The sequence below is a fragment of the Scomber japonicus genome, chromosome 9 (genome assembly GCF_027409825.1).
Source record: "Scomber japonicus isolate fScoJap1 chromosome 9, fScoJap1.pri, whole genome shotgun sequence".
Lineage (NCBI taxonomy): Eukaryota > Metazoa > Chordata > Actinopteri > Scombriformes > Scombridae > Scomber > Scomber japonicus.
Genome location: NC_070586.1, coordinates 24,979,701 through 25,002,740, shown reverse-complemented (window position 1 = coordinate 25,002,740; position 23,040 = coordinate 24,979,701). Strand labels below are relative to the sequence as shown.

Genomic DNA, 23,040 nt, shown 5'->3' with positions numbered 1-23,040 from the left:
CAGATGCCCTCAGCACATTGTTTCCACTGGAAATCTGTCCTTCTTATGCCTACAGCAGTGGACACAACACATACTGTATTGTTTTCCTTTGCAGTTCAAGATAAAGGCTCAGGCACTTGGAAAATTGGACAGTTATGAACTAGATTCATTTGTCATTGCAATACTATGAAAAATAGAAGCTGGGATGAGGTGAATTGCTTGTTTAAACTAACTAATGGGCCTTGAGTGTAGCAGACAGAGTGGTTTCGAAGGGTGTGTCAGATAGCTGTCTAAAAACATCTGTATTTTAGTGTTTCTTCAAACATTGACATGGAGATGAATACAGTGCTTGGTGTGTGTGTGAAGTCCTAAGCACAACTGAGGCACTTTCACAGGATGTCTATCAAATAATATGATATCACACAGATTCTTCTGTGTATGTTTATGTTCGTCTTTAGAGAATTTTCCAAAGAGATAACCCATGTAACCAAGTGTTTGGCACTAAAATACACCGAAACTCATATTCTAGTATTGCAGATATGAGAATGACCCACCTATCTTAATTCTGCTCTCATTTTTGGAACACAAAGTGCTTAAGAAGGAGATATAGAGACACAATGTTCTACACAGCTGTCTTTTTGCTACAGAATTACCTCATAAGAAAGTAGGCCTTAGAATCAGGCTGAAGAGGATGCCAGTTAGAATAATAGAATGTTACACACCAAATGAATCAAATATGCATGAAAATGCTGTACTTTCTGAAATCAAGTTAAGATGTGTTTTAAAGTCCACCTATACGCTATGATTTATGTTGGTCGGGCATCTTTGTTTTTAGGCTACTGAATAAGCCAGAGGTTTGAAAATAAAGAGCCAGAATGAATATTGTAAAAGGAGTAACCAAATGCATGCTAAAATGTCTTGTCATGTTCTGAGTTGCTGTAGCTCGTCTCTTTGTGAATGTGCCAAGCACAACACAAGCAGGCTCTGACTGCCACACATTTTTTCAAGGATGACAACATATTTGTTGTTTTGCTTATAATTACACAGTTACGAGAACATCAGACAGAGACTCCTTTGCTCTCTTTGCCCTAGTTGTCCTAACTGAGGTAACATCAGCTGTGTTTGATGAGTTACCATGGTTACAAAAGAAGCACCATGGTTGTAATCATGACGCTCTTATGTTTAATTGTTAGCGTCTTGCAGTAAAGTCACACTGGATGCAGGGCCTTGTCTGGGAACTCCAACTCCTGTCTTGTTTGTTCACTTGCTGGTGGTGGGATTGAGGTTGAGGAGAGTTGCGGGGCTCCGTTGTCCTGACGACCACGGTGGGAAAGCGAAGTTGTTTGTTAAGAATGAGTGAATGAAATGGGGGAGATGAGTGGGGAGGACCTGAGGAGGATGGAAAGGGCTTTGCGAATCAGTGGGTAAGGATGTTTTTGGTAAGAAATAAAGTGTAATAATGAGAAATGAGGAATGAGCAGTAACAGCAGATACTGAAGTTGTGTTCAGCAGCGAGGTCTTGACAAGACACTGTTGAAAGGCAGAATCAGTGATTGAATCAAATGATCGAAGTTGGTTTGGGGAGCGGGGGGTGATAGAGCTCAGAAAAGGAAAAGATCAGAGGACAGGTGGAGATGTGAAGAAGAATGAGAGGAAGATTAAAGAATTACACCAAATGAAGTAGAAGTGGACATGTGATACTCGTGAGAGTTTTGTTTAACTGAAGGAAATGGTAAGGGATAAGATGCTATCTTGTTGATGACCCTGTAGAAACTATGTCTGGTGTGTCTGTAGTAGTGTGGGAGAGGAAATGCCAGAGGAATCCCAGTAGACCACGATTTTTCACAACAATTATCATCACCCTCTCCTCTCTTCTCCTCTCTTCTCCTCTCCTCTCCTCTCCTCTCCTCTCCTCTCCTCTCCTCTCCTCTATATACCTCCCTGCAAGGGTCCTTTTAGGAGTCAGAACAATTTACCCCATAGAGACCCACAAAATTTCTGCTGTAATACTTCCATAAGGCACTTGCCCCCAATAACCACATACTCTTCTGCTCCCTTGGAAACCTCCCATACACTCTGGCTGTGTGTGAAATGTGCTCCTCTTACCCTTCCCATTTATACCTCTGTGCATCCCCTGGTGATTTTCATCATTTCCCCCAGTGTGAACTCCAACCTAAATATATCCCTCTCTGTTGTGCACTCTTTTCATGTACCTTATCACTCTTTAAGCACACACCCTTTTGACACTGATTTTGTCATCTCTTAGATCATGAATACTGATTTAATCAGTGTTAAAGCCCAAAGTCTGGCTATGTTTGCTACTATCAGGAGACACATGGTAAACTTATAATGCTGTTGTTGGCTTTAGCTGCATGTTTGAGCTGTACACGTGCACCTCAAGACAATGCCTTTTCTACTCTGTTATTCACAGGTGAATAAAATAATGAATAACTGCAATATCTAATGCCAATCTGCAGTTTAATATAAAAAGATGTTTAAAATAGAATAGTTATGGACATTGTTCTTTTCTCTATAACTGCAAATGTACAAAATGTGAAATGTGGCATTAGCATGTATGTTTCATAGAAAGCTGAATTGTATATTTGAGAGTAAACATACCTGCATCCTCTCTGTTATCAGCTTGTACACATGTTAAACACAACAGAGGAGGTCTAGACTGCTTCCTCCTGCTGGATTGAAAAATGTCATACAGCTTTGAAAGGCAGGATACTGTTTCTGTGAATCTCTTTAAAACCAATAAGACTGAGCTGCTCCAAGTTCCAGTCTGTCCAGGATGTATGCCATGATACAGCAATAAATAATGCTCTCACATTCTGTCTTGAGACAAAATATGCTGAGAGAGACAGACACAGTCACCTGGACATGAACATATACTTGCCTCTCTTTGGTGTTAGGATTATATTACACAGAAAGAAATGTAGGGGCCAAGTAATTAGTACATGTGCGGCTCTGCTTACACATTGACTGGCTAATGTTATCTGTGGATAAACTTGCAGCTGTAACACGAGTTCAACTGTTGTCCATGCATGCATGCACAACCCCACCAATATGTTCAGCGGTGTCCTCTGCAGTCTGAGGGTTAATGATCTGTTTTGTTTGTCACAAGTTTGTTGTTAGAAGACATTTGTAATGAACATCTTACATACAGAAGCATACTTTCTGTCTCTCTTTCTCTCTTTGTCCATCCCCCGCTCTTTTCCATCCGCCTCAGCACAGAGAGGGCTGTTTTCTCTCACTGGTCCTTGGCAGTGATTTAATTACTTATTTGTTTAGTTTTTCATATTCTAAACTTCTCTGGCTCTCTGTTTTGCTGAGAACAGATTTTTTTCTTCCCTCCCCTCCTCCTTTCAGCATTCCATCCACTCTCTCCCTCTGCCCCTCACTTCATCACTGCCTGATATTTTATGCAGTTAGTTGCTGTCATTTAATTTTGTACACACTGTGCTCTTTCTTATAATTTAGCTTCATATCACCTCTGTCATTTCCGTCCTCTATTTATCATTCTCTTCGGGCTAAATAGCTTCAGTGGTCTGTAATAGTCTCCAAGGGAGTCTGTTTGGTCCTCCACCCAGTCAAATATTATACAGATCAGTCAGTGTTACTCAGTGGGTGGATCTGAGCAGTACTCTTATGGGTCATATGTATTTCAAATCGACTTGCACAGCTGTCATGAAAGGGAGTTAAACACAATTCATCAACACTATGATACTATTAATTATTATACACTATTAATACAAATAAAGAGAGCAAATAAATATCTTCATGGTAACAAAGTATATGGCTACTTCTATATGTCCTTCTCAATGATGCAAATAGAAACTGATGTGTCAGAATCTGGGAAGGGACAAAAAAGTAAAGAAAGGAATTTTTGAAAAGGCTGAACTGACATGAGGTCATATTTTGACCCCAGTATGTCTCAACATCCTGTAAGTACTATTTTCAAAAGGTATTTGAAATATGCAAAGCAAGCAGTGGTTTTTGCATTAATTTGCTTTGTCTGGAGCCTGTAGGATTCTCCTGGTAGGATTTTATTCATGCACATTATTGACACTATATGGACACTGATTATGATGTAGCTTCAAGCACCACTGCCTGTCAATTACTCCATTAGTACATCAGTTAAATAGCAGAGCTTCAAACTGAGAAAGCATTTCATTTCAATTGTATTAATTAATATTGACTCATGTTTGATCCTGTAGCCTGCTGCTTTGTGTTGACTGAAATTGTCAGAGTATCAGATGAGGCTTTTCAGCAATGTTTCAGTTCGTTGCCACTGGTAGAAAGATTAGTGCAGGCTTCTGGATTAAGTGTGAGTTGAAATATCACTGAAGCATAAGGGGCTTTACAGACACAATGTTTGTCTTGCTTCATCATTTTCAGAATTAAGTGGAAAATTCTAGTTAATGTTTATTAAGGGGTAAACCTGTCATCTCCAGTGATACTGTTATAATATATTTAATCTAATTTTAGACTGGACATGAAGCACTGTATGAATCAGATTCTTTGGTTGTGCATCAAACTGAGTTTGTTTGTCCTTTGTGTTGTTGATTGGTGCTTGAAATGGCTCTGTTACTGGATCAAGGTCTCTATGCTATGCTTTATCATCACATCATAATCCAAATGTTGAGCATCTGCCAAAGGCTTACAAAGACTTTTCCTGAGCTAGCTTTACTTCTGACATGTTCATGCCTGAGGAGTAGACCAGACACTATATTGTGGAATATTAGTTTGAAAATAAGTTTCATCTTGAAATTCATGTTTCAGCTTATTTTTCTTGCATAAAATAGTGACTTGGTGATACAATGCCCTTCTCATGGAGTCTTGCTTGAAACTTGTCTCAGTGGGAGAGGGACATGCTAAGTATTGTCTTCAGTGGAAATGACAGCAAAAAGATATTAGACCTTACTTCATAAACCACAGTATTGCTTGAGGGTGCTTGGCTTGTTTATATATGATTTCACCCCAAGTCATTGCAGGGATCCACAAACATCCATCTGGCTATTGTCTTTGGTTTTTAAGACTTGTGACATGAGCCCATCAACAATATTTTCTGATGAGCAATAAATTCAAATGTAGACACTCTCTTCAATTTAATTTGTGGCAAGTTGAGCAATATAACTTTACTAATAACAGTTTAAGTTGTCCCTCAGGAGTCTTTGGTGCTGTGTTTCAATCCCCTCCTTCTCAGCAGCTCATATTAAGGGGCCCTGTTGCTTGGCCTGTCAGGATTATCGTGGTTTCAACCCACTCTCTGCAGGGCACCTGACTGAATACTTAACAGTGAACTATGTGTTTGAGGGCCAAGCCTCTCCACTGTTTGTGTGCTTTTTCCTTCTCTGTTTCTTTTGCAACTTGTCACTGGGACACTACCACTTTCTCTGTCTGCCATGCTCTCTTTCTAACTCTGTCGCTGTCGTTCTGTACTGCCATTCTTTTTCTCAGTGGATTTGGGTCAGCTCTATGGTGGCTGGTTTAATAACCACACAAAGGTCTTCATATAAACACCTTCCCTCAACAGCAGTCTTCATCCTTTTGACATCCACGTTTCATCACTTGATGAGAGGCCAAATAGGACAACATTGCTTGGGTTCTGTTGTCTTTACTCTAGGGGATTGTAGATAAATATTCCAGTCTTCAATTTTTTTATTTTTTTTACAGGACAATATGAAACCTCATGCAACAGTTAACTTTGTCATAAGTTTGTGTCTGTGGTTTTCTATGCCACATTTTTCAGTCATGATGTTTACAGTGATGCATCACCTTAGAACAAATGGTACCACTGAGTAAGACTTTACAAATCAGGAAACTTTCTTCCATTCTTCTGCCTTCTTTTTTGGATTTATTGTTCTATCGGTCTCTCAGTTCCTGTAACTCTCTCTCTCTCTCTCTCTCTCTCTCTCTCTCCCTTGCTCACATTTCTCAACTTTTACCCATAAACCCCTCAATATCTCCACATGTCTCTACAGTCCAGACGGATGGAGGAATGCGTGTACCACTGGGGTCGCGGCGTGGACACTGTATGAGTAACATGCTGGACAGGGGGGGGGGGGGGAAATGACTTTTTCAGCAGTTGAGTCTGGCTGGACTTATTTTGCCCATGTTTGGAGACAGGAAATGAGCGCTGTGTGCTGTGGGGACGTCTCTAAGCTCCCCTCAACAGCACAGACAGAGAGGTAGACAGAGAGACAGGCTAAAAATAGCACTGGGAGCCCAGGTCAGCTCTGAGCCAAGAGTAAGGAGTGATGGGGGTTGAGGGAGTGAGGGGAGAAAAAGCATATAATGAAAAATGAACTGAACAGAAATAAGCTTGTGGGCAGGTAGATGTAATGAAAATACAAATGTGAAAGAACTGAGAGCATGAAAACGTGTTAAAAGAGTACCTTAGAGCACTGTCAAAATCCCAACTCTTGGTTTGCCCACAGGGGATGTGTGTACAGCATGTGCAAAAGAAGGAATGAAATGATGCTGTTACATGTCTGATGGAGAGTTTTACTATATCTCTGCACTGAATCTTGGTGAGAGCTCCCTACCTTTCATCCATTTTCTCATGTGCACTTCATCATATCAGCAACAGCGTGCATAACCACAAATCTCTCATATCTCCCCCTCTGGCAAAGATGGAATGAATAAATGACCCATGAGCCTATGAGATCTTCTTGTCAGAGAGAAATGGAAGGTAAAGAAATGTGGAGTCAAGGGGGAAAAGATGAGTAGAAGGTATTATTTCAGTCTGCGAAAGAGGTATGCTGTTGTACAGTATTTAAAGTAGGAGGGAAAGAAATATGTCCTCTAAGCAATGGGGGTCAGAATAATGAATTTAGAGTGGTAATGATATGCTGATATAGCTGACATGTCAGCAGAATATATGAACAGAGTAGGGATGATGAAGTGCGAGGAATATAAGAAATCGTTATTGTATCTTGGGTCCTAAAATATATTTGCATAACTAAGTTAATTTTTGCATTCTTTTACTTTTTTTTTTAGAAACGGCTAAAGTCTGTTCAGAAATAGCCATAAAAAATAAGTGTGTACATTGTGTTAAAGTATTTCCTGCTTATTACCACATTCAAATGGCTCAGAGTTCAGCCTGGTGTAGCGGAATGCCTGAATAAGTGAAATCGAGGCCTTCTCCAGCACAGCTCACCATCTGTTTCTGTTATGTTCATCTTGAAATGGTAGAGCGTAGCATGTTTGGAGGTATTACAGGGGCTCTGGCCGTCCAAAACAAACCATCCCTATTGTTACTGGCTCAGGGTTACATTATACAGTGTGTGCACAAGCTTGTGTCTTTGTGTGTGTGCGTGTGTCTGTGTTCTTTTTGTATACTCTAAGATAAATGCTTGCTTATTTGTTTGTAGCTGAACTGAGTGGCTGTTTGTAGTAATGATGCACAGATTTAATTTCTCATTGTTAAGTTCATGACGTCATTGTATTTTTCTTCTCTTTGCCTTGCCCTATTCCCTTTTCATGCCTCTCACTCCCCTTAATGATGGCCTCTTTCCCAACTTCTTTCCTCTTCTTTTCTGCTCTCTTCTCTTCTCTTCTCTTCTCTTCTCCTCTCCATCTGTCCCTCCCTCTCTTCGAAGCTTAAGTCATAGCTGGCTGGGTATGGAGGTGGGCTGGAGTACAGAGATGAGTCTGTTTTTCTCATCAGCCAGTCAGGCTCTCAAGAAACCTACATAAGTTAAGGAATGGGAATGAGTCTATCTGCTCTGTTAGTTAGAATAGGTTTTACAAGTGGTAATACAATACTGACACTACTACAGTTGTACAGTAACAAGGCTAATCAAGTGGTACAGAGAAAACAAAGAGAGATGAGCATCTCATTGGCTTACCACACTGCTATCATTTATCACACAGTGGTTTTCAACAGGTTCAAAAACATTTTTGTTAGGGTTAGTTTTGCAGGCCTTCTCATCAAAGGTAATCCATTTATTTCATATCAATATAGTTTTCTTTTTTACATCCTTTGACATGGTTACTGAACCACAGATATTATTTCATATAAGTTTCAGCCATACAAGGAACCATTTGATAAAACTACTGGAGGAGTAAACAGTCATTAGAAAGAGACTTTCAATAGAGCTCAGGATGGTAACTTGATCCCCTCAATACACTTAATGGTGTTTTATTAAAGGGATTGTGTAGATTACCTTGTGAGGTAACTGGATTCATATGATGTCACAAGCTCATGCAGGAATCAATCTTGTCAGACTCTACACCACCAGTGGTTTGTACCTCATTGGACGCTGATTACGTCCAATGAGACTCTTGCGTGATCTCGCAAATCAAGCTGCTTCTCAAGGTAAGAAGGTGATAGACAGTGATGGACAGATGGTTAATCCAAGGACAACTTCTCAGATTGTTCTGTGTAACAAACCATCTGGTGCATCAGGTTATCATGTATGGCCCTATTTTTGCTTTTGAAAACAAGATTTCATTTGACAGATTTTGGTTGCTTTTATAAAATTATTGCATTTGTAAACCCATTAGCCTTGTATCCATTACAGGGATAAAAAAAGTCCTGGGAAGAAAAATGCCTGAAAATAGGATCTTTGTAAACTCCATCTCAGTAAAAGCTCTGGCAGAACAAAGAGTCTCACACAGCCTAGTGTATCCTCATGTGCAAGCCTGTTCCCTGTGGGTGGAGAATTTGCACATGCAATTATGACTCCTTCAGAGACACAGTGACCTATGACCATGACTTGTTTGTGAATGGTGACCTTTAGGCATGTCTTGAGGACTAAGGATCAGTAAATGTGGATTGGTGTCTAATCTCTGGATGCTTGTAAGACTAATTAGTGAGTGTTGTTTCTGTGTTCACTGTGGCTAGACAAATCCCTGAAAAGATATGCGAATGATCTGGGTGACACAAAGGCTCATGTAATGCTGGAGAGCCCTGGAGAATGTTTCCAAGGATTACTTTATATTCTGAGAAAATCTTATGTTCTATATTGAAATCATAAAGGGTAGTGCATACAGTAATTTGTTTACAATAGTAACATGATGCACAGAAAACACAGCATTGCCATCACAGTAAAAAATGAGAGTGCAGTGTCAGCCTACCTACTCACACGCTGCAGTTTGCAGCTTTCTCAATAGGGCAAACAATACGGTTATTGTGTCCTCAGCAGACACACACATACTGATTGACTTTTGTCACTCTTTGTTCTTTGGACTGACAGAGACTTGTTGTATCAGGTTGATAACTATGTTAGCTGTCCTTGTTTGTATAGTACTGTGGATTTCGCAGTAATGCAAAACTCTTTTAAAGAAACACAATCACTCTTTTCTGTTTCTTTCTGTCTCTCACTCACTCCTCCAGACACACGCACAAACATGTGAATGCACGCACACACTTACGCACTTACATACTCACACACACACACACACACACACACACACACACACACACACACAGACCATTCACCTTTGGCCCATTGTAATAGCTGCTCATGCCTTTTGCTCTCACTACCCAGCTCCAGATGTTATTGACACACCCCCAGGAGTCAGAGAGAGAAATTTACACAGATACGCAGTCGGACACAGACCCATTCACACACACACGCACACACACGCACACACACACACACACAGACACACAGAGTTCTGTAGAGCTCTGACAATTAATCTCTCTGCGGGCCACCTCTTAAAATCACCTACACTCACAAACATTTTTACCCCCAGTTGTGCTTCAAACACACCGATAAATCAGGATTATATTAGAAGCATGTCATGTCGAATCAATATGAACTTATGTTTATCCAAACAATCAAAAAAAAAATTTGGCACTTGTTCAGCAGTGGAGTAGTGGAGTAGTGTTGCAGTGGTCTCATGGAAACACATCATGAGTTGTTGAGTTGCCACAGTGACCAGCAGTTTGACAGACTGAAGGGTGCGGTAGGACAGGTTTTCACCTGTAAATTGTCCCCTTTAGCTCTGAACAGCACTGACTGAATTTATTTCACATTCAGGAGTCATCCATCTGAAGAAAACACTATGAATGAAGGTTATTGTGCTTCTGCATGCCTTCCTTTTACACAAATATACTTTAATGGCCTCTGAGTAACAAGGACAGGAAGGGTAAAGAGGGAACAAATACATGTGCCACAGTTGAAGAGAATTCATTTTTGTTGGTACATTGTAGAGATAGTTTGCACTGCAGGGAAGCTTGTTATGGTTTAGACAAAGTATGTGCAATAAAACATCGGACTGTGCATGTGTATGTGCCTGTGTCTGTGCCCTTAGCAAAAACTAGTTCATTCAAGTGTAATACTAAGACTTACACTTATACTTTAATACTAAAGCTTATACTTGTACTTTAGTATACTTTTTACTTCTTTCTGCCACAAAGTACTAATACTTAGTATCTTGATCCAAGTACAGTCAAGTCATTGACTCATGCTTACATTTAATTTAGCAGAATAAAAATGTTTTTCACTACACACATTTGCTTTGAGGTATTACCCCTGTTATAAACTTATATGTTCAAGAACATATAGTATACAACTAGTACAATGGTAGTATATAAAAGAGTGTACTTGTGATATACTTTAAGTATACTTCAATAAACTAAAATGTGGACTAGAAGTATATACCTAGTACTTGTTGTATACTTGAAAGTGTACTTTTGTAAACCTAAAATGACCTGATAAAGTATACAGTATACTTTTATAAACTCAAAAATGTTCCAATTTAGTCTGAAGAGGTATTAAAATAGTATACTTTCTAGTACACTACAAGTACATGGTCCGTAGTATACTTGCTATACTTATACTTACACTCAAGCATACTTCATAAAATGAACTTCAAGTATACTACTTTTTGCTAAGGGTGTGCTTGTCTTTGTCCCCTGTGCACAGTGATAATCTGAACACGTGGCGTACCCAGCTGTCCACATGCTCATGCATGGATTTGACAGTTATACAAAAATCAAAGAAGTAGTTGTTTAGTCCAGAATATTCAACCTGTGTGCTGTTAAACTTTTATCTATTCAATCATTCAACATAACAAATGTACCTGTCATGTCTTTGTCCCCCACATTTCTCGCTACCTGACCTGTGTGTGTTTCTGCATGTCCACAGGGCATTATTCACATACGCTGGAGTCAGCAACAAGCTCAAACTGGCTGACTCAGGAGGTAAGGGTGACTGTAACATGTAGTGTGTGTCAGAAATACACATAAGCACCATAAAGAATGACATTTGTCAGCTTCATAACTTTGTCCTCTTCATAGGAATTTATATGTCCTCTTGCATTTAGAGATTAATGTAATACTAGTTTGCAAAAATAGTAGCATTTTTACCCATCAGTGTCTCTTTATTGTTCTGTCCAACACATCCTCGTTTCTGTCTCTTTTCTAACAGTGGGTGGTGTGGCAGAGTTGGCAGAAAAGTTTAATGTGTCCAAGGCCCAGTATGGACTGTGCAGAGTGGGAAGTGCGGAGACAGGAGGCCACCGGATTGCTATGATCTTCTGGGTAAGAGGCAGACAAGCTCATGGGGTTTAGCTCATGTAGGCATGACTCTATTGTGTTAAAGAAACACACATTCCAGCACAAATTACAAACACCACACACACACATATGCTTTGCACATACTTCTCATAGGAAAATAGCAGGCAGACAGCAAAGTTATTAGCAACTCCGCAATAATTGGTTTAACATCTTAAGTGGCCATGTACGGAATTACCTATGCACTTATTAACCTGTAGAGTTCTTTGGAGAAATCTCATAGCCTCTTAGCCTATTCACATTCTGTGATTTTGCTTTGAGACAGGCTTATTTGGCATCTGACATGGGAAAATGTGGTGAGAGCGTCTCATTGCGTCATTGCTGTACAAACATTTATGAATCACCTGGCAAAATAACATTGAAATACTCTTGCTCATTTGTAGAGGTTTGATACACGTCAGACAGTAAATGTGCGATTAAAATGACTCAAAAGGTTTACATCCACAACATGCCGTAGATATACATATATACAATCATAGAAAACCACATGTACACACATTCTGAGTCCGAGAAACAAATGCTGAGAGAATGGATTGTTAAAACTAATATTTTAGCTTTTACAATATTTGCTGTTCTCCATTCAAATGCTCATGTTTTATGAAACAAGGATTAGACTCTACTACAGCATTGTTCCCCCTCCTCTTTTTTTAGTCTCCTCAGGACAGAGGTATGACATGAATGTCAGTGTCTACATCCTGTGTTTGTTTGCAGGTCGGCCAAAATGTGGATGACTACCGGAGGACAGAATGTGCCAGCCACATTCCAGCCATCAAAAACTTCTTCAAGGTGCAGTAGTTCAAGTTGTTTTAACCACTAAGCAGAATTATTTGAATTTGACAGTTGCTAATGTGCACTTCTTGAGGCAGTTTGTTTGGTTTCCCTGCTAAACTGTATATTAATGATGACATCATCTTAGCTGCCCATTAGCGTTGACAGTATATAAAAGTATTTTAAATATACTACGTGGTAGTCTATGTGTCCCCTGTATTCCTTTTACAGACAAACAGTTCTGTCCTGTTCTATTTTTTTTATCCCTGGACCCTAGACTTTGTACTCTCAACATCTATATTTACACACTCAAGTTTACTTTGTATTGTTTTGAGAGTTTCCTGTCCTCAGTCCACTTCCTGTCCTACTGTGTTGGTCCTGGTGGTCATGTTGATATCAGGGGGAGATGGCTAACTTTGGGGTTAAAAGCCACTTTGTTTGTGGTGCCACACACATGCAAGTGGTGACAGAAGAGTCAGGAAGAAGAAGAGTGGATTTGATGATGGAGGTGTTTGGTTGTGGATATGAGAAACTCTGTCAACCACCAATGCCTCTCCATCTGTGCTCCTCAAACAGTGTTTATTTAGCATTTCAGTCTGACTAGAAGAAGTTCAGCAGACCCCTAAGTTCACTAGTTTCCATATAAAGGCATCACCCAGCCAACTGCAGCGGAATCTGTGGAATGTTTGTTGTTTTTTTGTCTTTATTTTAACAGTGAATGTGGAGTCTGGGATTTTGTGAGCCCTCTAACTCCTTTGTGAAATTGTGTGTGTGTGTGTGTGTGTGTGTGTGTGTGTGTGTGTGTGTGTGTGTGTGTGTCTGTATGAGGACCCTTGGGCCCTGCTACATTTTCATATGGGATTTAAAATTTTGCTGAAATGATTACATGGTCAATATGGTGTGAAGTGAAATAAATCTTCTCCCACTCTGTGAATTGTGGGAGAATTGTAACACCAGGAGGTGGTGGGCAGGGTTCAGACAGGGCAGGCAGACAGCAGGTCTGAGATGGGGTAACCAACCCAAGCTATGGTCCAGGTAAAGAACGAAGGAGAGGAAGGACCTTTGTCTTTGAAATTGCCAGGATGGGGCAGAAGGAGGACAAACTGAAGGCTGTGGCACAGCAGCGTCAGGGACACTGAACTAGGGTGTTGTGAGTTGAGAAATCAACTCAATCAAATCAGTGCAGACTTCTGGAAACTGCCACAGGCTTGACTCAGCTTTCTCATCAAGGTTACTCTACCCTGCCCTTGCTACCTCCATCAGGTTTCAGACAGAGCAAACCTGCGACCTCTACACCACCATCAATGCCTCCCTCCAGTACATTCTGAAAACCTGCAATAACACAGGATTGGTTTAAATGACATGACCAAGTGCTTAGTCAGCTGGCAGATGATCATTTTTTCAAACAAGGGGAGCCTCTAGCTAACACCAACAGAAAACTATCACCTCAGCTGACATCAGGGTTGGAGTGGAGAATGGAGATGGACCTGGGCAGGCAGCTACATTTTCCTGGGGAAACCTAGAGCACCACACTGCGGCCAGAAATGCTGCAATGGACCACATCTGGAAAATGTGGGGTGGGTGGAGGAGTGGGAGGCAGCCCACAAAAGGAAGAGGGCAAAATATGCGGTTGTTGAGTACAGGGAAGGTGGATGGAGTGTGAGGCTCTACACAATTGAGGTGGGCGCTACAGGCTTTGTTGGAGACCCAATGATGTGGGTGGGGCAACAGAGAGCCAGACTGCACAAGGCAACCAGGGAGGTAGCGTAAGAGGCAGAGAAGACAAGCTTTTGGCTCTGGCTGAGAAGATGGGACAAGGCATGTGGAGCAAACATCTCCATGACGAAGGCTGGCTGCAGGGGACGTCCATGTTGACTGCCCTGCTGCCAGGATGTTCCAGGATAAGGGGTGAAACATCAATGAGTGATGGTCCCCACAGATGACCCTGCAGCTAATAAAGCAGGCAGCAGTGGAGGTGTGGCAGGCCTAGAGCCTAGCAGAGATAACAAGTACCTGCACAGTTTAAAAAGAAGGAAGAGGAACAAATTATTTTAAAATTAAGACCAAAGTGTTTCTGGTTTAAATGCTATGTTTTGTGTCTGTTGGTGTTTGTAAGAGAAGGAAAGAATGTACATTCAGTTTAACTTTCCATTACTCAGCAGTTCACACTCTTACATGCACAAGGGGCACCACAGCCAAGCATATGGATTGCATTTGCAGAAATATTTTGAGTTTAAGACTATGGTGATGATACATGCACATAACCATGCCATTCCTTCTTCAGACATGACATTTTTTACACTCTGTTAAGGCCACGTGATCGCCTTTAATCACCTTTCCCATCAAACACGTTGTTCATGAACAATAAAATTCTTTGAAATCATGCTTCATATGCTGACAAAGAATAACTGAAACATGACACATCAAGGGAAGCTTGTAAACAGTCTGCATCATACATCTGTCTGGGAAATCATCTGGAGTTAATATGTGATAAATTCTTGAAAAATGTTCTCTCATTTCTCACAAAACCTGTTTGTTTTATGGTTCAATCTATTATTCTTGAGGACTGTAAAAGGATTGGCTTTTCTGTATTTTATTTAATTGAAATTTCTAATATTATTGGGGTTTGGTGTAATGGTTGGACCACTTTGAATGTAGTAGGTTTTCGTGCAGTTGCTTGTCTTGAAGATTGTAAATGTGAGGCTTGTACTTTTAATAGCTTTTTACATTGAATAAAATATTATTTTCCCATCAGTGCACCAGACTTTACATAACTATAATATATCTACAGTATATCACCAGCCACCTTGCAAAGCAGGGGATTTTTAGTTGTATGATTCTGTATGTGTTGATATATTTAGCTAACATAAATAAAACAAGATGCTACAGCCTTAAATAAACTCAATTCTCAGCTAAATTCCCACTTGACCTTGCCATGACCAGATAACAAATTACTCTGATGAGCTGTATACATACACTGACTGATGATCATGGCTAGAGACTAAATGTGTTTGCTTTCTTAAAATCTTGGCTTCATTACCTTAGATACAATATTTCAGAATTTACCCTAGCACTTTCTTTCTTTCTTTCTTTCTTTGATTTTTTTTCATCTGTCTGCTGCATGTCTCAGCTAGCAGTAAATGGGGTTTTGTCAAGGCGAGTCAGCAGCAGATTTGGGCGTGTTGCATACTGTACTCCAGTGTGGCATTAAGTTATGAAAACTAAAATATGAATAGGGTATAGAATTTTCCTTTGTTCTGCATTTCCACTGAAATAATAGAAGGTCAGAAGGGCAGAGTGTGTGTGCGCACATATGTGTGGCTTTAGATGTTGATACTGTGAATGATACATGGGTGGAGATGAAAAGGTAGATACTACATGAGAGTATCTAATGTAGGCAAACATGAGAAAGGGTAGCTTGAATTGAAATAAAGGCATTTGAAGAGTTTTATGATTTTTTTAACTTTTAATTTTGTTAAATTAACATTTGAACCGTTTTATCACAGGGGTTTTCAAAGTCTAAGCCTGGAAAATGGCATCTTCCCCCGGCCATAGTTTATTGCATAGTTTCACTCAATTCCTTGATGCCCATGGGATCATGATTATTAGATGTTATTTGATCTCATATAGACATTGAACAATTAATATTACTGTCTGACTAGTGTCAGATTACATCAAATACATAAAAAGATCCATCTGAAGGCATTCATTTGTTTCTCTGTCTGTCGCTATTCTATGTGATATCCTATTGATAAGTAATGTAGTAACTATTGTAATGTTTTTCACTTCCATTCACTGAGCCTTCTCTAAAACTGTTTGGAGTCCCCCTGAGGAGGCCCGCCTCCTGCTTTGAAAACCTCTGATTTATCAAAATATTATAAGCATACCCTTATTTGGCCACATAACAACCTAGCACATGCCCAAATGTCTTTTAAGGTGGTGCAGGAGATTTGAATTCCAACACAGAACAGTATTTCCTTTCATCATATGTGTCATCTCGCCCTGACACACACTTGAGAACAGAGGCTTAAGTATCCATCACCTTTAATTTTGCCTTCTGTCTTATCCCAACTGAGGAGCTCAAATTGCAAGTCCTTTTTTCATGTGAAGGAAAATAAATGTTTTAAAAACAGTAATAATTTGCTAAAAGAAAATCTAAATTCACTATTGCACAAGGAAAGCATCATGAGATCAGCAATCAACTGGGGCAAACTTAAATTAAGGACAGTTGAGTATCCCCACATCCACCTGCTCACTCTGAACAACTCCTTAGTGGAGAGTTTAGTTCCAGACAGTTTGTGCAAAGTTGGGCCAAATTATATATAGCCAGTAACTGCCAACCTGTCACATCACATTGGGCTACTTTCACTCACAGAGAGGTTACATTTTTGTACTTAAAGCAAGTTTCCTCAACCCAACACATCCCATAAAAGAAATATATTCTATTGTATTTTAGGAGAATATTTATGTATTATGAGTAAATCTGAGTAAAATTCTTATTGGCATTTCTTTCACAGTAAAGACACAAGTTGAGTAAAAGAGTTGATACAAAGTGAAAAGAAGTGAGAGAGTAAAACATTAGGGTCAGATGAGTGACATAGAACGGTAGGGACTGATAGCATCTGAAAAATGATTGTGATTATGATTTATGTCTGAAAATAGATAGAGAAAAAAAGGTGTTGATATATATGGACATGCAGCAATATGACTTGAAGTCATGTTATGTTTTGAAATGAGATATGAAGAGGTGTTAGGTGTGATTTGTGTGTAGAAAATCATATAAACCAATTTTTTCTTTTTAATTCCGAAAACAGACATCTGCTCTGTTATCTGTTACGTGTTTGTCTGTCTGCTATCCAACATACAGCTGGCTGAACTGTGTGCTTCAGAGTATCACTTACACCACATCTAACCCAGTTTTTACACCTCCTGTGCTTCATGAAGGATGCAGGGCTTTTGGTGTCAGTAATAGACAAACAAAGTGATTTTCCACACGAAGCTACTCACAGTTTTTGCTGTAGATTGTGGTTCTGTCAGTTATGATTTTAACAGTGTCCCTGGCAGCACTATGGACCGCCTGTCTGGTTTGTGTGTGTGCAGTTGGCAGTGACAGCTAGAGTGATATGGATTATACACTGTACTGACATGTATTATAGGGCACATTGAATGCTTTGCTCAGTGTCAGTGTCAGTGTTGTCACTCAGATAAAGCTGTGGTTTCCTGCTGGAGGCTGACAGACCTGGCCCACCATCAACAAGTCTGGGCTTACTCTCTATGGAAATTATTGAGGTTTATAAATGCCTGCATCCACACACAGACATGTACCACCGAACACAAGAGTTCAGCCCATGTTTAACACCTTGTGTCTCATAGAAAAAGCATATTATATTCTGGTCTGTGGTTTTTGAATATGGTCAATACAATAAAACATCTTAACTAATTGATCCATGTCATGTGAGGGTCTTTCTCTTTCTTTGCACACACTCATTTTTTCTCACTTTCTCTATGTTGCCCCCCACCATATTTATTTTTTTCCCCCAACACCCCCTCTGCTATCAGTAACCATCCAAACCAATGCATTCCTGTTCCCACCAACCTCACAACTGAAGCAGTTGCACAACAGTTTGGCTTCAAGTTTGCATAACTCCAAGAAAACCACCAGTGGGACTGTGTGTACTTGTGTATAGATGTCTTTCTTGTGTGTGTGTGTGTGTGTGTGTGTGTGTGTGTGTGGCTACAATATGTAATGGTGGATTACTCTCACATCTGTTTTGTCATGTCTTCATTTTAATCCCTCGCCTTCCATGTTTCAGGAAGCACATGCCTTCATTAGGGCAGAGAAGGTGGAGGATGTGACGGAGGAGAATATAAAAGGTGAACTCAGCAAGACCCAGGCCCAGGCTCCCTCACAATGGGTGAGGAGGAGCTCCAGGTCTGTGGAAAAGGAGGACATTGTGGTGAGTCTCCTGCAATACCTAATCTGCCCATGAGATGGAGGCAAAGACTATAACATGTACATTTATGACACGTTTTTTACCCTTTTATACTGTTTGGGTCAGATTTGGCCAATTTTGACATTTGAAAGCAATTAAAAAACACATCAATTAATTTCTTTAAGCCTGATATTTTATAACTTTTCCTACAGTGGCATAGAATGTCCAAAAAACTTAAATATTTTTAAAATTATATATTTTTGCATAGAGGGTGTTAAAGATTCAATTGTATTTTCACTATAATAGTGTCAAATCTAAAAAAACATGAGCACAAAATACATTTGTGACTCAAAATTTGGAAAAGACACTAATTGTAAAGGAATACTGAAGGAAAATCAGAATATGAAAAGTATGTAAGGGTTAAGGTAGAGACTCAGTTCAGTCTTCAGTGTCAAGTCCCCCCTCCCTCCCCTCATATGTTCATTTGGTTATTTTAATGAAAATAATGAGAAATAATGTGTTTTAAAACGTTGAAGTATATGGAAAATAATAGGGTATATTAATGTGTATAGTAAAAAAATACATGTATGTATTGCAAGGTTTAAACATTTCTGCTTGGTATTATTTTTCTAGGGTACAAACTACAGAAAAACTAACGCTGCAATGGAGATGAGACTAATCAACAGAGACTCCTTCTGGGCACGTGCAGAGGTATACAAAAGAAGTGTTTTCTCTATATTTACAGATGGCTACTGTGTGAGTGGCAACAACATGGTTCTGTTGGATGCTTACTTCCATTTAGACGAAGAGTTATCGTGTGAAATGAAAGTGATAATATTTTGTCCCATTGTTTCTCTTTGTCAGCGTGAGGAAGAACAGAGGAAGGAAGAGGAGAGGAGACGAGCATCAGAGGAGAGACGACGGCTTGAAAGAGAAAGAATCTTAAAGGATCGAAAAGATGCAGAAGAGAGAGACAGAAAGATGAATGAGAAACTGCAGATGATTGAGGAGCAGAGGTTGGAACAATGCCTCTTTCCTATCAATAGGGCCATCTAGTGGCTATATTTTGTATTGATTTGGAGCCATATTCACAATTCTTTAGCTGTCCCCCTAAATGGGACTGAAAGAGCTATTAACAAAGCTAAACTAAGAGCCCAGGTGGAGATGATATAGTTGCCATAGATGACATCATATACCTGAATTAATTTATCAATGTCTACAGTGATTAGTTGACAGGTGACTGGTGCGTGTCTTTAAATGTGAAATAAAATACTTATCCATAGATAAGAGTGGAAAAAGGAACTAGACCAGATTAGATTAGATTCAATTATAAAAATAAAAATAATTTTAAATAAAATTAAACTAGATTAAAGTTAAAAGTTCTATTAAAGTAAAAAAACAACAACATCATAATAATCATATTAAATCAAAATAAATTGAAGTTTAAATTAGAAAATGATTATTAAAGGTTGAATATGTAGAATATTTATTAAAAGCTATATTTTTTTTAAAATAATACAGCCACGGGGCGTTTTGAGGAGTACAGAATGAAAGTATTGCTTTTCCATAAAAAAAAATTTAGTCTGAATTAATATTTTTAAAATTTTTTGACGGGTTCGACAATGACGTTCTGACACGTTCTGTGTACATTGTACCAGCCATTTAGCGGCCGGAATTGCGGGTTGCCAGGGTTGTCTGTTGTTCCGGTGCAGCTACTGTAGGCTGGCACTGGGTGAAATGGAGTTGAAAACAAGCAGAGCCGTGTTGGAGCCGCGTTTTTTGCTCTCAAGTACAACTTTTCGTCACAAAACTTCGAAGGTAAGATAGAATATCTGTTAGTAGCTGTATATAGTGGTTATTGACCTTTGTATTGTTTGGCTGCTGGTTCACTGAGTTTTTTGCTCAATAATAGTGGTACTGTTGAACTCGCCAGGGTCTTAGCTTTCATATGAGATGCTATTTGTTTGTGTACCATGAAGTATCAAAACGGTAGCAATGGAAATGTGGAGAGTGGGTTGACTTTCTGACGCTATTCGGATTTTGATATTTGATCATTAACCTCTTAACGCACGCTGTTCCGTTCACGGGACAGGACGGATGTTAGGAGGTAGCCACACGTTCTTCTGAATGTTTTAAACACCAACCCTTAAACATATATATTCATGCCGTACATTGTTGGAAAGCTTAGATTGTTCTGATTCATTCAAGACCACTCACGACTTATATGGTTGCTCACAGCCGTAATAGTATTAGCGATTAGCTCGGCTAGCCACTCAGCTAAGTGAGAAAAGCTATAATGCCTACATACCTTCAAAGTCTTCCCTTTATCCACAACGATCATCTTATGACACAGGACTTTCTGTACAGCTCGCCAAATATCCATTCTTGTGAAATATGAAATCCGTTTCCATAAAACCGGAATATTTTCCTCAATATGTCCATGTATTTAGTCCAACACGTAATGTAATAACACAAATAACAAACCATATACGGTCCGTTTACGTCATTTCCTGACCTGCGCGTCCATCTCAGAGTACACGTGACTAGATGTTTTTACGACCGTGAGCCTCTCCTGCTTCTGACGACACCACACACAAGCCAATCGGTGTTTAGGATTAGGCAGTACATGCAGAGACATTGCTGCTACTCCCACTGGCGTTACAATGTAATGTACCTCGGTGGTAGAAGGACTTTGTTTCAAGTCAGTTACAGCGAGGGTATGTTCGCTTCCTGTTTTCAAAATAAAAGCACCAACTCTATCGTTATGGTTTTCTTAATAATAAAAGACAACGGGTGTTTTATTTTGTGAAAATGACCGGAAGTGCGTTACTCGCTACGGCTAACTTGAGTGGCTCCGAATTCGCAGGAACAAAATTTTAAGCAGATGTTATTTGGACAAATTAGCGTCACATTGTGGATCTAAAGGGATACTTTCTCGCCTAAAAAGGTTAGACATGTGGATAAAGTGGTATATTTACAGAGTTAGAGCTAAAATAAAATCCGGCACCGGTTGTTGCGACTACGATCTCGAGACATTAGATGGCGTTGTTCTGCTCATTCTACATATTCTACCTTTAACTTATTAAATTCCAAAGTGAATTAAACTTTTTAGGTATTTTATAAATTGTGTCACAAATGAAACAAAGAACATTTGACTTAGTTTTTACTGAAGAACATATTCTACAGGTAATCATTAATAGCCTTGATTTCAGTAAGCTTATCCTACCTGAAAACTGCATTTTCCCAGTGTTGAAATAGTGGAGAGAAAAACAGTTATCTCCTTTGTTTTTGGATAGTTTCAATTTGTTGTTTTATTTTTTTTATGCTTAACTCACCCACCATTCAATATGGTTTTAAATTGTTAATTGTTGTCATGTGCACTGGTTCAGTGAGGCACATTACCTGCAACCTTTAAGTGATTGTGAGTCAGGTCATAGTGTCTTAGTAAGAAGTTATCTTGACTGCCATTACCTACTCTCAGACTTACAGTAAGAAAGTCTAAAATGAACTAAAATAAACTAATACAGTATTTTTGGTCTTTTCATTCTTTTCTTTTCTTCTATCATTCAGAAGAAAGCAAGCAGAAAAAGAAGAAGCGCTGCGTAGAGAAGAAAAATTAAGATGGGTGAGTGAAAAGATGTCTTGCAACAAATTTCATTTTTGCTCATAAAATGAAGCAAAGTGCCTTTAGAACAATTGTGAAGGCCAAGTTATCATAGGCATTTTGCTGGCTTCTCTTTATGCCGTTTGGTTAGGCTAACCTGAACTCAGTGACCCTTGTGTAGGACCTGGATTGATCATTGGCTAGGTGAGGTCTGATCCATGTGAGGGTCATGTTGTCTACTGCAACATCTGCTAATATATCCAAATCAAAGGGACAACAATGGTGGGGAAAGTGGCCAATGTAACGACTGTTGATTGTTCATTTATAATAAGATTCAAGATTAAAGGGATTATGTATTGACTTTGTATCATTTTTACACATAGAGCTATAAATTAACCTGTAACTGCATCCTTGTCACATACAGAAAGACTTGGCAGTTGAAGATTTTGTTTCTTACCATTATTTACCAAATGTACAAACAGTTGTGTGTTGACTTCTATTTTTGAATTGTAGAACAGTAAATGTGATGTATTTTAACTGTTAACTTAGCAAATACTCCAGAAGTTGTCATTGTAGATGCAAATTTTCTAGAAAACGCTATTTGTGCGGCTATAACGTTATGTCACCCAGTATTTATGTTCTGCTGGTACGGGTTTTTTTATGTTAACATAAACAAAAGTATTAAAATGTGTGTGTTACAGTTAGATGTAGTATATGTGATTGCTGCTGTGTATCTGCACTGACAGAAGCAGCAGCAGAGGGAGCATGAGGAGGACATGAGGGCTCGTCTGAGACGGAGTGAGTCCATAGAGAAAGCAGCAGTAAGTCCCCCTATACCTCAACAGATCAAATGACCAAATGTTGCCTTGATCTAGTGCTTTACCAAAAACCTAAATGAATGCTGAATTTGGCTAAATCCTGCGTGACAATCAAAGTCAAAGTCTCCTTGCTTTCATTCATAGTATTTATTATTGTTTATTATTAATTTACCTGAAGGAGGCAGCAGTATTAGTGTCCCAACGCTCCATGAACCCTAGGGAGTTCTTCAGGCAGCTGTCATCGACATCACAAAGTCCAACCAGCCCTGGATCCTCCCGTTCTGGTATGCACTGGTATATTTGTGTGAGCTTGAATAGAAAGTAATGTTATCATGTATTCACTTAGAAGTGTGGATGAGCTCATCATAACAACGAAATTAGCTCTGTCCAGGCAATTTGATGTTT

The 23,040-nt window shown here is 39.3% G+C and overlaps 1 protein-coding gene across 7 annotated transcripts in view; it reads left to right on the top strand.

The window, feature by feature from the left end:
* si:dkey-40c11.2 (drebrin-like protein A) overlaps positions 1 to 23,040 on the top strand; it is a 31,538-nt gene that overhangs the window by 5,559 nt on the left and 2,939 nt on the right. For 6 of the 7 annotated variants that reach the window (XM_053325045.1, XM_053325047.1, XM_053325048.1 and 3 more), the window contains exons 2-10: positions 11,085 to 11,140; positions 11,367 to 11,479; positions 12,224 to 12,298; positions 18,094 to 18,237; positions 18,847 to 18,924; positions 19,078 to 19,229; positions 21,784 to 21,838; positions 22,564 to 22,638; positions 22,814 to 22,919. In XM_053325045.1, the coding sequence (XP_053181020.1) occupies positions 11,085 to 11,140; positions 11,367 to 11,479; positions 12,224 to 12,298; positions 18,094 to 18,237; positions 18,847 to 18,924; positions 19,078 to 19,229; positions 21,784 to 21,838; positions 22,564 to 22,638; positions 22,814 to 22,919 (854 nt within the window). The remainder of the gene's footprint in view (positions 1 to 11,084; positions 11,141 to 11,366; positions 11,480 to 12,223; positions 12,299 to 18,093; positions 18,238 to 18,846; positions 18,925 to 19,077; positions 19,230 to 21,783; positions 21,839 to 22,563; positions 22,639 to 22,813; positions 22,920 to 23,040) is intronic. The other variant, XM_053325043.1, reaches the window with a different exon arrangement.